Source organism: Anolis carolinensis, chromosome 4 (assembly GCF_035594765.1).
Source record: "Anolis carolinensis isolate JA03-04 chromosome 4, rAnoCar3.1.pri, whole genome shotgun sequence".
In the NCBI taxonomy this organism is placed as follows: domain Eukaryota; kingdom Metazoa; phylum Chordata; class Lepidosauria; order Squamata; family Dactyloidae; genus Anolis; species Anolis carolinensis.
Window position 1 is genome coordinate 72,901,129 of NC_085844.1, and position 13,154 is coordinate 72,914,282.

Sequence of the window (13,154 nt, forward strand, 5' to 3'; positions counted from 1 at the left end):
TAATAGCACACTTGAAATTGGAGAACCCTAGCAAACATTAAGAGAATTCACAGCAGCAGTTTGGTAAGGAAATTGAGACTTCATGGAGACAGTTTAACAAAGGCATTGTGGTTTCACAGATCTTGTATACACATACAACATAACTGGATTGTATAATGCTGAGATAGATCAATGGAGAAAATGATACCATTTCAACATTTCTCTTTCAGCAGCTGGAGCAAAGAACAATAGGCAAAAATTCAAAAGAATGGGACTTCCTAGCTATAGCCCAAAGTTCATACAGTTGTTTTGTGATAATTTTAGTTAATGCAAATACACTCACTGAAGATTTCTGCATTCTAGGATCTCATCTTATTATATATTCTGACCCAGTGAAGGTGCAGTTTAATAAATAAATATATAAAGCAACCCAGAAGGACAGTGTTGGCTCTAAAGAGGAAGTAGTAAAAGAAGTTGATTTTTCTGAGCTGCAGAGGTTGAAAATTGATCCTGCAACTAGTAGCACAGAATCTATGTGGGTTGCCTGAGGATATGCATCAGTGGCTGGCAAGCAAGCTTTAGCAGTGAATTATAGTTACAAGCAACTGAAAATCTAGATCCCTTTAAATTCTAGGAACTGTAACGATGTGAAAAGCAGGACAAAATGTCACAAGAAATGGAAAATGTTTGGAAAGACAAAAAAATGGAATTTGAACATAAGAGTTTAGACTGGATATGGGCAAACCCTGGCCCAGGGGCTGGATGCAGCCCCTTAGGCTCTTTTCTCAGGCCCTCCTCTCTCTCGCCATCCTATCCTATCCTATCCTATCCTATCCTATCCTATCCTATCCTATCCTATCCTTTCCTTCCTTCCTTTTTGTTTTTCCTCCTTCCATTTCTTTCCACTCTTCCTTTCATCCTTTTCTTCCTCCCTTCTCTTTTTCCTTCCTCCTTTCATCCTGGGACATGTTTAGCTGGGAGAAGAGATGGTTGAGAGGGAACATGAGAACCATGTTTCAAGATTTAAAAGGGAGGGGGAAAACTGACTTTCTGCTGTTCTAGAGACCACAACACAAGGAAGTAATGAGTGTAAATGGCAGGGAAAGAGATTCGACTGAAAAGATTAGGAATAACTTCCTGTGAGTAAGAGCTGTTGGAGAGTGGCAGAGGCTGCCTCGGAGTGTGGTGGATTCTTATTCTCTGGAGGTTTTCTGCAGAGGCTGTCTGTCGGGAGTGCTTTGATAGTGCCGTCCTGCATGGCATGGAGTTGGACTGGATGGCCCTTGGGGGTCTCGTCCAGCGTTAGGATTCTAGGATTCTATATCAGGAGTAGGCAATAGGGGGTCTGAGACACTTTTTCTCTCCCGTCCACCATCTCATCCTGACCAAGGCCAACCCATTTGAGATCCAAACGTTTCCCATCTTTCCTTCACTTTCTGCCTCTGAAACAGAAGAGGAAGGGGAGGAAAGAGAAGAGGAAGGGGAGGGGTCTTGGGGAGAAACCCCTCTCTCCCTCCCGGCCCGCCCAGCCCGCTCCAGCCACCATGCAGCCCCCAAGTTAGAAATGCGATGCCTGGTCTAGACTATATTGAATGCCAGTCTGAAGGGGATTAGTTAACAGCCACAGGAGATGAAATGTTCATTGCAGACTTTTCTTTACCTTGTAGATACCATGAGGACTTCATTAGACAAGATAAGGCCTCTATGGCTGGAATATGCAAAGACAAGGAGAACAGACTGGATGCCTGCAAATTTCAAAAGCAAAAGAAGAAGTAGCCTCTATTTGAGATTGTATTCAGTTTAAATGAGTAGAGTGACACAGAGAGAAAGGTTTAATTACTGGCAGCTCTTTAAATCATCTATTCTGATGATCACACACAAATGGCAGACTAGACCAATGGTAAGAAAAGCATGAAGTGACCGAGGCTTATATGTACAATGCAGATCAGGGCACAAGATAGGAATGTTGGCCTTTAATTAATTACTTGGGAATTAATTAATTACCATCCAAATTAATAATTGAAATAGGTTAGTTAAATTATCATTGATTAGCTTGCTGTTTAATTATTGGGTCTGGATTTAGAGAATATCTTTCTATGGATACATTTTGCTTTTTTTTTTCATGTCAGGAGCAACTTGAGTCGCTTCTGGAGTGAAAGAATCGGCCGTCTGCAAGGGGATGCCCGGATGTTTTGATGTTTGATCCTAATGGGAGGCTTCTCTCATGCCCCCGCATGGAGCTGGAGCTGATAGAGGGAGCTCATCCACACTCTCCCTGGGTGGGATTCGAACCTGGCAGCTTTCAGGTCAGCAACCCAACCTTCAAGTCACATGGTCCACTACGCCATCTGGTATTAGCCCTTAAGAACTGTGATTTTTTTTGTCCCTTTTAAGGTGCTTGCCCAGACTAGAATGGTGAGGGCTACAAAGCCCATTATATGCTTCCTGCCTAGGAATGATAGAAGTTCATCATATTGGGTAATACTCAGGTTGGGAAAAAGCAGTCCTAATGCATGGCATTGCCTCTTACAGTCTCTTCAGTTTCATTTGTCACTAATCTGCATCTCTTCTTTCATTCCACTCCCACCAATATGGACACTTCGCTCTTCAAATGCATTGTTAAACGTTAATAAGGAATAAAGCATTTCACTTTAAATGATATTGGCCCACACAAGTGCAACAATATACTTGTGTGGAGCAATATCACTCAATGAACAAAGGGTGGAAAATCCTTATTTTTGAGCCCTACATCACATGCAGAAATTTTTCTGCACAACTAAAAAACTACATTCTTTCTCCTGACCCTCAACCTACAAGGATTAGTAGAGGAGGATATGTTTTGCAAACAGGAGCCACATTTAGTCTGTAAATTATTACTAACACAATCATTATCTGCACCCCATGTTACCTCAAGTGTATAATTTGAAAGTGAATGGGCAAGGATGAGGATAAAAAGCAGAATGGGAGGGAGAAAGAAGAGAGTGGGAGAAGCCAGGAGCAAAGGAGAGGAAATGGGAGGGGTAGGAGGGATTGAGAATTTACTACTTAACTGTCAAAGTGCAGAGCTTGCCTAAACAACAGTAAGGTTAGAAAATAATTTATTGCAGCTAATCCCAAATGACACTGCACAAGAGTGTAATATTGGTACAATATTTTAAAAAGCCCAAAATATAAAGGAATAGAACCACAGCATACCTCTACACCACAGAAAGACTTCAAACATTTTCCTGTTCATTTTAAGTCAGTCAATCGAGATGTGGAGAAGGGGGGCACATCGATCTAAAAGGTTTAATATTATAAAGCAGTGGTTCTCAACCTGGGGTCCCCAGATGTTTTGGGCCTTCAACTCCAGAAATCCTAATAGCTGGTAAGCTGGCTGGGATTTCTGGAAGTTGTAGGCCAAAAACATCTGAGGACCCTAGGTTGAGAACCACTGTTCTAAAAGGATCCTGGCAGCTTGAGGCCCTTGGTCTCCATACCATCCTCTCTCATTTTATTTCAAGACTTTTATTTACCATTATTTGCTTGATTTCCACACTCCTCTGACATGGCCTTCAACAATTTTAGCCTAATTCTAGAAATGTTTGAATGAGATTTTAAGGATTTAATATGTTTGTAATTATGTGTATTGTGTCATATTTAGTTTATTTGAGTTGTTCTGCTATTTATTGAATTGTTTTTGATTTGTTTGTATTTTACTGTTTGGCATTGAATGTTTGCCACTGTGTATTTGCTGTAAGCCACCTTGAGTCTCCTTCGGGGAAATAGGGCGGGCTATAAATAAAGATTTGTTCATTTCTTCCAGAAAGCGCCCCCCCCCCCCCGCCCCCCATCCTTTCTTTCTTTCATTCCTCACTTCTCTGCTACCTAACAACAGAACAATATGATTTTTTTCATTCAGTTCTAATATTTCTTCTGAAGGAATAGGTCTTCCTATTTTACTCAATTTGGCAGAGGGAGAAGCACTACCTGATGACTCTTAGCAATATATTTCACTAAAGCATAAGTTTAAAAGGGAAAATCTTTGTAGTGAATTAGGCAAAATATCCAGGAAATCCAATCAAATATTAAGTTAACAAAAGTAACTAAATAGTTAGGAGCCACCAGTGGTGCAGTGAGTTAAACCACTGAGCTGCTGAACTTGCTAACCAAAAGATCAGTGGTTCGAATTTGAGCGGGGTGTGCTCCTGCTGTTAGCCCCAGCTTCTGTCAACCTAGCAGTTCGAAAACATGCAAATGTGAGTAGATCAATAGATCAGTGCTCCATGTAGTCATGCCAGCCACATGACCTTGGAGGTGTCTACAGACAACGCCGGCTCTTCGGCTTAGAAATGGAGATGAGCACCAACTGCCAGAGTCAGACACAACTAGACTTAATGTCAGGGGAAAACCTTTACTTTACCTTTACTTAACTAAATAGTTATTTCCAATCTCCAGAAAGGAATAGTGCAGGAATTAGTTCAGAAGTGAAAAGGAGAGAAAGAAGAAATCACAATTTTTACAACTAGGAGAAGACTAGAGAAGTATGTGAACTGGTATGACAAAATGACAGCAATGCAAGGGATACCACAACTAGAAGAAAATTTGTCTATAAACTTTGGAGTGATCTTAACATATGTCTGCTTCATCTCCTGATTAAAATGATATGTTAGTTTTATGGTCTGATAATACATAAAATGGAAAACAGTGTTGATCTATTCAAGTTGGCCTGCAGGGTCACAGCTCATTACAAAGACAATAAAACTACTGTATCTTGAATATTTTTAGTGGTGAGTGAAACAAAGTTGGAACATAATTGTCAACAGCTCTTTTAAAATGAAGTTGGGTGAAAAGTACCAGAAAGACATTCAAAGGACAGACCCGGTTGGTGCAGATGTTGCTTAGGGACTTGCAACCTGGTGAGAATGGCCTACAGGAAGAGATTTAGACACCAATAAATCTTGCAAATCCACAGCAAAGTGTCATTTACCAAAGGGAAGTCCTTGAAAGGTACTCTGCATAACAGCAGTATGAATATCAGCTTAATGGGCAAATGCTCAACCCTGTGTATAAGAAAAGCAGTAAAAAACAACATTTCTTTAGATTTATTTTTAACCTACTTTCTTAGAAAGGAATTCAATTACGGTAGAGTTTACTTCTAAGGACATCATTAGGATCAGAACTAAAACTAAATCACATTAAGCCTGTAACATCTTATAATTCTGAGGTTTATTTTGCATTTTTTTTCTATAAAAAGTTTGCACTTTATAAGACTGGAATTTTTAATATCCCCCCACCCCCCAATGTATTCACTCTTAACAGGATTAACATTTTCAGATAATACAAAAGCACTGCAAAATTACAAGAGAAATGTGAAGGGCAGTTTGCCACTCTGTGCTTTGGCAATATGAGCAATGCACTGCTTGGAACACCTAACATAAAAGCTGTAATTTAAGTTGGAAACTGTAACTGATGAAATCATTATTATAACATTTATTCTTCAACAAAAATGTAGTTATTTAACTGTCACATAATCACTATAGCTACTGTTAACTGTTAAAGGGCATATATGTTGCTTTGGGACACTCTGCATATACAGACAATTCCCAAGTTACAAATAAGATAGGTTCCAACTTCCATAGATTTGTTTTTAAGTTGAATTTGTATGTAAGTAAGAATAGGTACATTTTAAAGTTTAACTCCAGCCAAAAATATATCACTTTTAGCTTTGGATAGCATAGGGAAGAGTTAACACCCCTGTAGTAATTGCTTTGCTGACCGTCTCTGTGGAAATTGGATTTTGAAAAAAATTGGCTTTTTTTTTGGAAAAAAGGATTGGTGAGAAAGCTTCTGAAGACACCTTTTCCCCCATGAAAACTCTTCCACGAGTGAATTTCCCTTCCGAGGAACAGATTTCTCCCACTTCCTGTTGTCTCACCCTCGTGCTTAACTATGAGTCATTTGTAAGTCAGATGTTTGTAACTAAGGGACTGCCTGTATGGATATGTGTGTGTGTTACAAATACAGAAGAAACTTTACATGAGGTTTGCCACTATGCTTTGACAAGGTGAGCACTACACTATTGTGCAGGAATGACTGTTTGAACATGAAGATGCTTAATAGCAGTAAACAACAACATAAAATTGTAATTTAAGATGATGAAATGATTAAATCATCATTATAATGTTTCTTCTTCCATACAATTGTATTTACTTATCCCTGTAATAATCACCATTGGTATTATTAGCTGTTAAAGGGTGTATACATTATTGCGACATTCTGCATTGTGTGTGTGTATAACAACAACAACAACAACAACAATAATAATAACAACAACTTTATTTTTATACCCCGTCTCCATCTCCCCGCAGGAACCCGGGGCGGCTAACATGGGGCCAAGCCCAGATAGTCACAGTAATACAGAATAAATACATACATAAGAATGCATCACCAACAAAAATTTAGACAGAATAAAACACCATTGTAAACAATAACATAGTGATTAAATGAAAACAACCATATAAAAGCAAAACAAATATTAAAATAAAAGGAGAACTGGGCAAAAGTGTATGTGTGATACAATTATAAGGGAGATTTTAATTGAGTTTGGCCACTCTGTGCTCTGATAGGCAAGCAGTGAGGGCCAGGCTGTGGCGCAGCTGATTAGTAGCCAGCTGCAATAAATCACTACTGACTGAGAGGTCATGAGTTCGAACCAGCCCAGGTCGGATTGAGTGCCCGACCAATACAAAAATAGCCTAGCTCATTGTTGACCTAAGCAACCCAAAAGATAGTTGCATCTATCAAGGAGGAAATTTAGGTACCGCATATGCGGGGAGGCTAATTTAACTGATTTATGACACCATAAAAATCGTCCAGCAGCGTGTGGAAGAATGAGGAAGTATTCCATCAAGGACTCGGTGTCACAGTGGATGATGAAGCAGCAGCAGCTCCCTCTGTGGCTGGAATCGAGCATACCCTCATGAAGCCAGAAGCTGGAAAATGTTAAATTTCCTCTGTGTCTTTGTCTCTGTCTGTATGTTGTATGTCTAATGGCATTGAATGTTTGCCATGTATATGTACTTTTTGATCTGCCCTGAGTCCCCTTCAGGGTTAAAAAGGCGGAATATAAATACAGTAGAGTCTCACTTATCCAAGCTAAACGGGCCGGCAGAAGCTTGGATAAGCGAATATCATGGATAATAAGGAGGGATTAAGGAAAAGCCTAGTAAACATCAAATTAGGTTATGATTTTACAAATTAAGCACCAAAACATCATGTTATACAACAAATTTGACAGAAAAAAGTACAGTAGAGTCTCACTTATCCAACACTCGCTTATCCAACATTCTGGATTATCCAACACATTTTTGTAGTCAATGTTTTCAATAAATCGTGATATTTTGGTGCTAAATTCGTAAATACAATAATTACTACTTAGCATTATTTCGTATTGAATTACTTTTTCTGTCAAATTTGTTGTATAACATGATGTTTTGGTACTTAATTTGTAAAATCATAACCTAATTTGATGTTTAATAGGCTTTTCCTTAATCCCTCCTTATTATCCAACATATCCGCTTATCCAACGTTCTGCTGGCCCGTTTATGTTGGATAAGTGAGACTCTACTGTAGTTCAATACAGTAATGTTATGTTGTAATTACTGTATGTACGAATTTAGCACCAAAATATCATGATATATTGAAAACATTGACTACAAACATGGTTTGGATAATCCAGAAGCTTGGATAAGCGAGGCTTGGATAAGTGAGACTCTACTGTACTGTAAATAAATAAATTAGAAATAAGCAGTGTCCCTCCGGGGAGACAGGGCAGAATATAAATAAAGTTTATTATTATTATTACCTTTCATGTTCCTTGATTTATGTTTGGGCACTGCTGCGCTTGATGATCCCTATGTAGGCTTGTCCACAGCTTCATGGTATATAGTAGACACCTCTCAGCAAAGGATTCCCCCAGGCAGGAATCAGCCAGGCTTTGAAGCTACGAGGCTTTTCAAAGCTAATCCAGGTGATGAATTGCAACAGTCACACTGGCCTCCAACAGACAAGAGTTCTTTCTCACACCCAGGACTTTTCACTGATGTATATACTCCCCTTGCCTAGTTTCCAACAGACCTCACAACCTCTGAGGATCCCTACCATAGATGTGGGCGAAACGTCAAAAAAGAATGCTTCTGGAACATGGCCATACAGCCTGGAAAACTCACAGCAACCGCAGTGTTTAGAACTGACTTGTAACACCTCTGTTTTGGAAGTCATCAGTGAACAGCTGAGAGAGACATCCTCCATGTACCACTCTATATGTATATGTTTACACATCCAAGCCTTTGCTGGCTTTCACTTTCCCTTCTCCGCTGCCAAACTTCCCATTCGTTCGTTCGGAGGAGGAGCGCGAGCGCTTTTCAGGTGCTGATTGGCTGCGGCATTCTCCTCAGACGTCTCCCTCTCTCTCTCCCCCCACCCCCTCCTGCTCTCTCGCTTCTGCTTCTGTCGCCGGCGCATTACGCGGAAGCCGTGACGTCAGGCGGGCGCCGCTGATGACGACTCAGGCCAGTTCGCGAGCGGAGGGAGTGAGGGAGAGGGCGGAAAAATGGCGGACCAAATCCCCCTGCACCCGGTCCCGCGCAGCACCCAGCGCAGGGCGGCTTATTATACCCACGCCTCAGCCGCGCAGAGGCATAACAGGTACGGAGCCGGGCAGCGGGGCCCCCGACTTCCCTTCAGGGGGCTCTTTCGCCCTTTCTCTTGGGCCGTTGGGAAGATGGACAGGCCCAAAGTGGCCCCCTCAGGATAAGTTTTAGTGTCTCGGGCATCCCTGGAGCCCAGAGCTGAAGTCCAGGGGTGCATCTTTACTGTAGAATGGACGCCGTTTTGACATTATTCGTGGCTGCTCTAAATTGCTCTATTTTAGTTTAGAATCATAGAGTTGGACCTTATGGGACATCCAGTCCAACACCCTTCCAAGAAGCAGGAAAATCGCTGGAATCCCCAAAATTTGCAATAACAGTTCACTGAGATTCTTACATGTTTGCTTTCTGATGGGCCAATGTATACAAACTTTGTTTCGTGCACAAAGTTATAAAATGATGTCTATAAAATTACCATCAGACTATGCGCAAAAGGTGTATTTGAAGCATACGTGAATGTTATAGAAATCTCGTGTGTGTGTATGTGTGTAAAAGGGTAAAAGTTTTCTCTTGATATTAAGTCTCTGTCTGACTCTGGGGGGTGGTTCTCATCTCCATTTATAAGCCGAAGAGCCGGTGTCGTCTGTAATAATAAATAATAATAAAACTTTATTTATACCCCGCCACCATCTCCCCAAAGGGACTCGGGGCGGCTAGATACCTCCAAGGTCATGTAGCTGGCGTGACTGCATGTAGTGCTGTTACCTTACCGCCAGAGCGGTACCTATTGATCTACTAACATTTGCATATATTCAAACAGCTAGGTTGGCAGAAGCTGGGGCTAACTGCAGGAGCTCACCCCGGTCTCTGCATTTGAATCAGCAACCTTTTGGTCAGCAAGTTCAGCAACTCAGTGGTTTAACCTGATGCGCCATCGGGGGCTCCTTGCATGTGTGTATATATAAGTATATGTATATTTGTATATGCAGTAGAGTCTCACTTATCCAACACTCACTTATCCAACATTCTGGATTATCCAACGCATTTTTGTAGTCAATGTTTTCAATACATCATGATATTTTGGTGCTAAATTCGTAAATACAGTGATTACTACATAGCATTACTGTGTAATGAACTACTTTTTCTGTCAAATTTGTTGTATAACATGATGTTTTGATGCTTAATTTGTAAAATCATAAGCTAATTTAATGTTTAATAGGCTTTTCCTTAATCTCTCCTTATTATCCAACATATTCGCTTATCCAATGTTCTGCCGGCCCGTTTACGTTGGATAAGCGAGACTCTACTGTAATAATAATAATAATAGCTTTATTTGTAATTTGCCCTATCTCCCCAATGAGACTCAAGGCAGTCTCCTACAAAGTGGCACACATTCAATGCCGAAAAATATATAAACAACAAATTAAATAAAGGACAATAAATACAACAACGGCAATATGAACTAATAATAACAAACCAAAATCATCAAAATAAGCAAACTTTGATAAACATAATATAACAAATCACGCACATACCACCTGATAAAATCTAACAGCTAAAAAGGCAATTAAAATGTGAGGTGGATTTGCGGCAGCCGACAGGCCTGAGGTAGGGTTCCAATATCTAGGTGAGGGAATATGTAAAATATTACACAAACACAAGCTTTGGATAGCACCCCTGTGCTGTTTGTTTTCCTGTCTGTCCCTGTTGAGAAGATTTCACCTAACTTCCTGTCCCTGTGAGAATTGGTGCACCCCAAGCACCTGTTTTTTTAAAAAAATAAAAAAATAAAAAAAATTATTTTAAGACATACACATACACAACATTTAGAATTCCCACCACCACCACGAGAATTATTTTCGTTTACATATTAGTCCTATTTGAGACAATCCTTCTAGATTTACATACTATATAGCATTTGTATCCTATTTCTTATGGCTTGATCTCTAGACTTACTCATAATATAATTCTTGACCCATTTCCATTTTTCTTCAACTTCTTGCATTCGATTTTCATTACCTTTTGGATCATTTAATTTTACATTCATAATTTTGAATTCCATTTGGTCCACCATATACGATACCATTTGTTTACTGTCCACTTTGATTTATCTTTCCATCCCAATACTATCACCGCTTGTGTGCACTCAATTATTGCTTCCTTTGTTTCCCTGTAATTTCCCATTCCCTCTCTTTGTACTAAGACCGCCGTTTCTTTTGTTATAACCCAATCAGTTCCTAATATTTGGTTTGACACATTTTGTATAGTCTGCCAGAAGTATTGTACCTATTTGCCTTTCCACATCATGTGCAAAAATCACCCTTTCTGTTGACATCCATGCCAGCACTGGCTGCTCCCCTTTTTATAATAATATGCTAATTGACAGTGTACAATACCATTTATGTAATATTTTCCTTCTCATTTTTTTTCCTTTGTATTCCTTGTCGTCCCTATTGTCTCTACCACTTGTCTCATATCTTGTTCTGTAATTTGTAACTCTGTTTCCCACAAACTTTTCAAGTCCTGTATTGTAACCCGTCGGCCTCTATTAGCATTATATATATTTTACTGGCCTGTGCATTACTTCCTTCCATTTTTTTCTCTTAATATCTTTTCAAAGGGGGTGTCTTCTCTTTTTACCATATTAATATTTTTTTTAGTATTGAGATGGGTACAAATTGCTCTTATCTCTAGCCAATTTTTCTGTCCAAGCCATTGTCTAATTTCATTCTCCACCCTAAGGACCTCAAGTCCAAACTAGCTTTCATATCTGCCCAAGTTCATTTGTAGAAGATGTTGCAGCAGAGTTTTCAAACATTTTGATGACACACTTTGTAGACATGCATCATTTCGCAACACAGTATTTCAGTTTTACCAGGAAACTGGAGATTAAACCATGCCTTTATAAAATATATGGACACATACATAAATTTTATACTGAGTGTCCTCCTTGCAACTGAGAACTTGTATGGTGAATGAGTTATGGTACAATTTTTACATTGAGAAAAAAGGGTATCCTGGGTACAGTGGGACCTTCATATCCAGTGGGACTTGGTGCTGGAAACACACACCTCCATGACAAAATCTCTGGATGCTCAGCATCCGTTGTCTGGATTCCCCAAATCTGCAATAATAGTCACTGAGATTCTGACATGTTTGCTTTCTGATGGCTCAATGTATACAAACTTTATTTCACAAAGTTATAAAATGATGTCTATAAAAATTACCATCAAGCTATGCGCAAAAGGTGTATATGAAGCATACATGAATGTTATGTTCAGAATTGGGGCCTGCATCCAGGAAATCTCATTATGTATGTATATGCAAATAAAGATATTTCTAAACTCAAATTCCAAAACACTTCTGAGTCAATGCATTTTGGATAAGGGATCCTCAACTTATATATACAATGGTGTAAAAAGTGGTGTGTCTTGTTCAAAATAGCAGGTAATTCAAATGAATGCCACAGAGAACCTGATAATCTCTGAAATGATGGGGAGCTATAACAGGGTATTTTTACACATCAGTATAGTGGGGAAATTAAGGCCTGAATTTTGGACAGCTCCAGCCATGAATATTTTTGAGCCTTGGTCGGTTGAATCTGTGGATGGAGAACCTTGGATATGGAAGGCTGACTGTATTTTCATTTTGAAAGGAACTTTGGTAGAGACCAACATTTTGATGATAATCTGTAGCATAGGATCTGAAGGGAAGGACAAAGAAGAGTCTAAAATTAAGGTCAGGGTGCTGGCTCATCATTTGTGTAGCCCTCACTGCCTTGATGCTTGAAGGATGACCTGCCTCTTCCTTTATTGAGAACACTGGAGGTGAGACAATAGCTCTCCCTTGATGCCTGATTGGCACAGATGCATATTCTGGCAGTGATTTAAAACATGGATTTTTATTCAATCTCTGGAATGTAATGGCTTTGTCAAATCTGTATATGTCATATACTGTTCAAATTCCCATTCAACCACTGAGTGATCTTGGCTAGATGAAGGCATTGGCAAATCTCTGAAAAATATTGCCAAAGAAAACTTATAGTAGGGTTGCTGTAGGTTGGAAATCATATGGAAACACATAACAGTAACTATGTCAATGAAATAAAACATTTACTAAAATGATGAGTACAGTGTTCCCTCACTTATTGCTGGGGTTAGGTTCCAGGACCACCCGCAGTAAGTGAAAATCCGTGAAGTAGGGACACTATATTAATTTTAATATTTATACATTATTTTAGTAGTTATACACTATTTTAAGTCTTTATCAACCAATCGTGTATTGATAAATCGCCTCCTTCTCCTCCCATTGCTGCTTGGGCTCCTTTTCTCTCCCTTTTGCTTCTCCTTCTTCCCTTCCTTAGGCTGTAAATTGTAATTTTTATGATTTATAATAGTCTTTAAGAGTTTATTGAAAAAACACAAAACAGCGAATCCGCGAAATGTGAACCGTGAAGTAGTGAGGGAACACTGTACTCAAACAATTTAAATTCTTATTTATTAGCTTGTTATTTCCTGAAATATAGATGAATTTCAGCAGTACCCT

The 13,154-nt window shown here is 39.4% G+C and overlaps 1 protein-coding gene across 2 annotated transcripts in view; it reads left to right on the forward strand.

Moving 5' to 3' along the window:
• Nucleotides 1-8,481: 8,481 nt before the first annotated feature.
• atp9b (ATPase phospholipid transporting 9B (putative)) overlaps nucleotides 8,482-13,154 on the forward strand; it is a 157,353-nt gene continuing 152,680 nt past the window's right edge. Inside the window, exon 1 of one of the 2 annotated variants that reach the window (XM_003219733.4) lies at nucleotides 8,482-8,667. In XM_003219733.4, the coding sequence (XP_003219781.1) occupies nucleotides 8,573-8,667 (95 nt within the window). In that variant the 5' untranslated portion in view covers nucleotides 8,482-8,572. The remainder of the gene's footprint in view (nucleotides 8,668-13,154) is intronic. The other variant, XM_008108764.3, reaches the window with a different exon arrangement.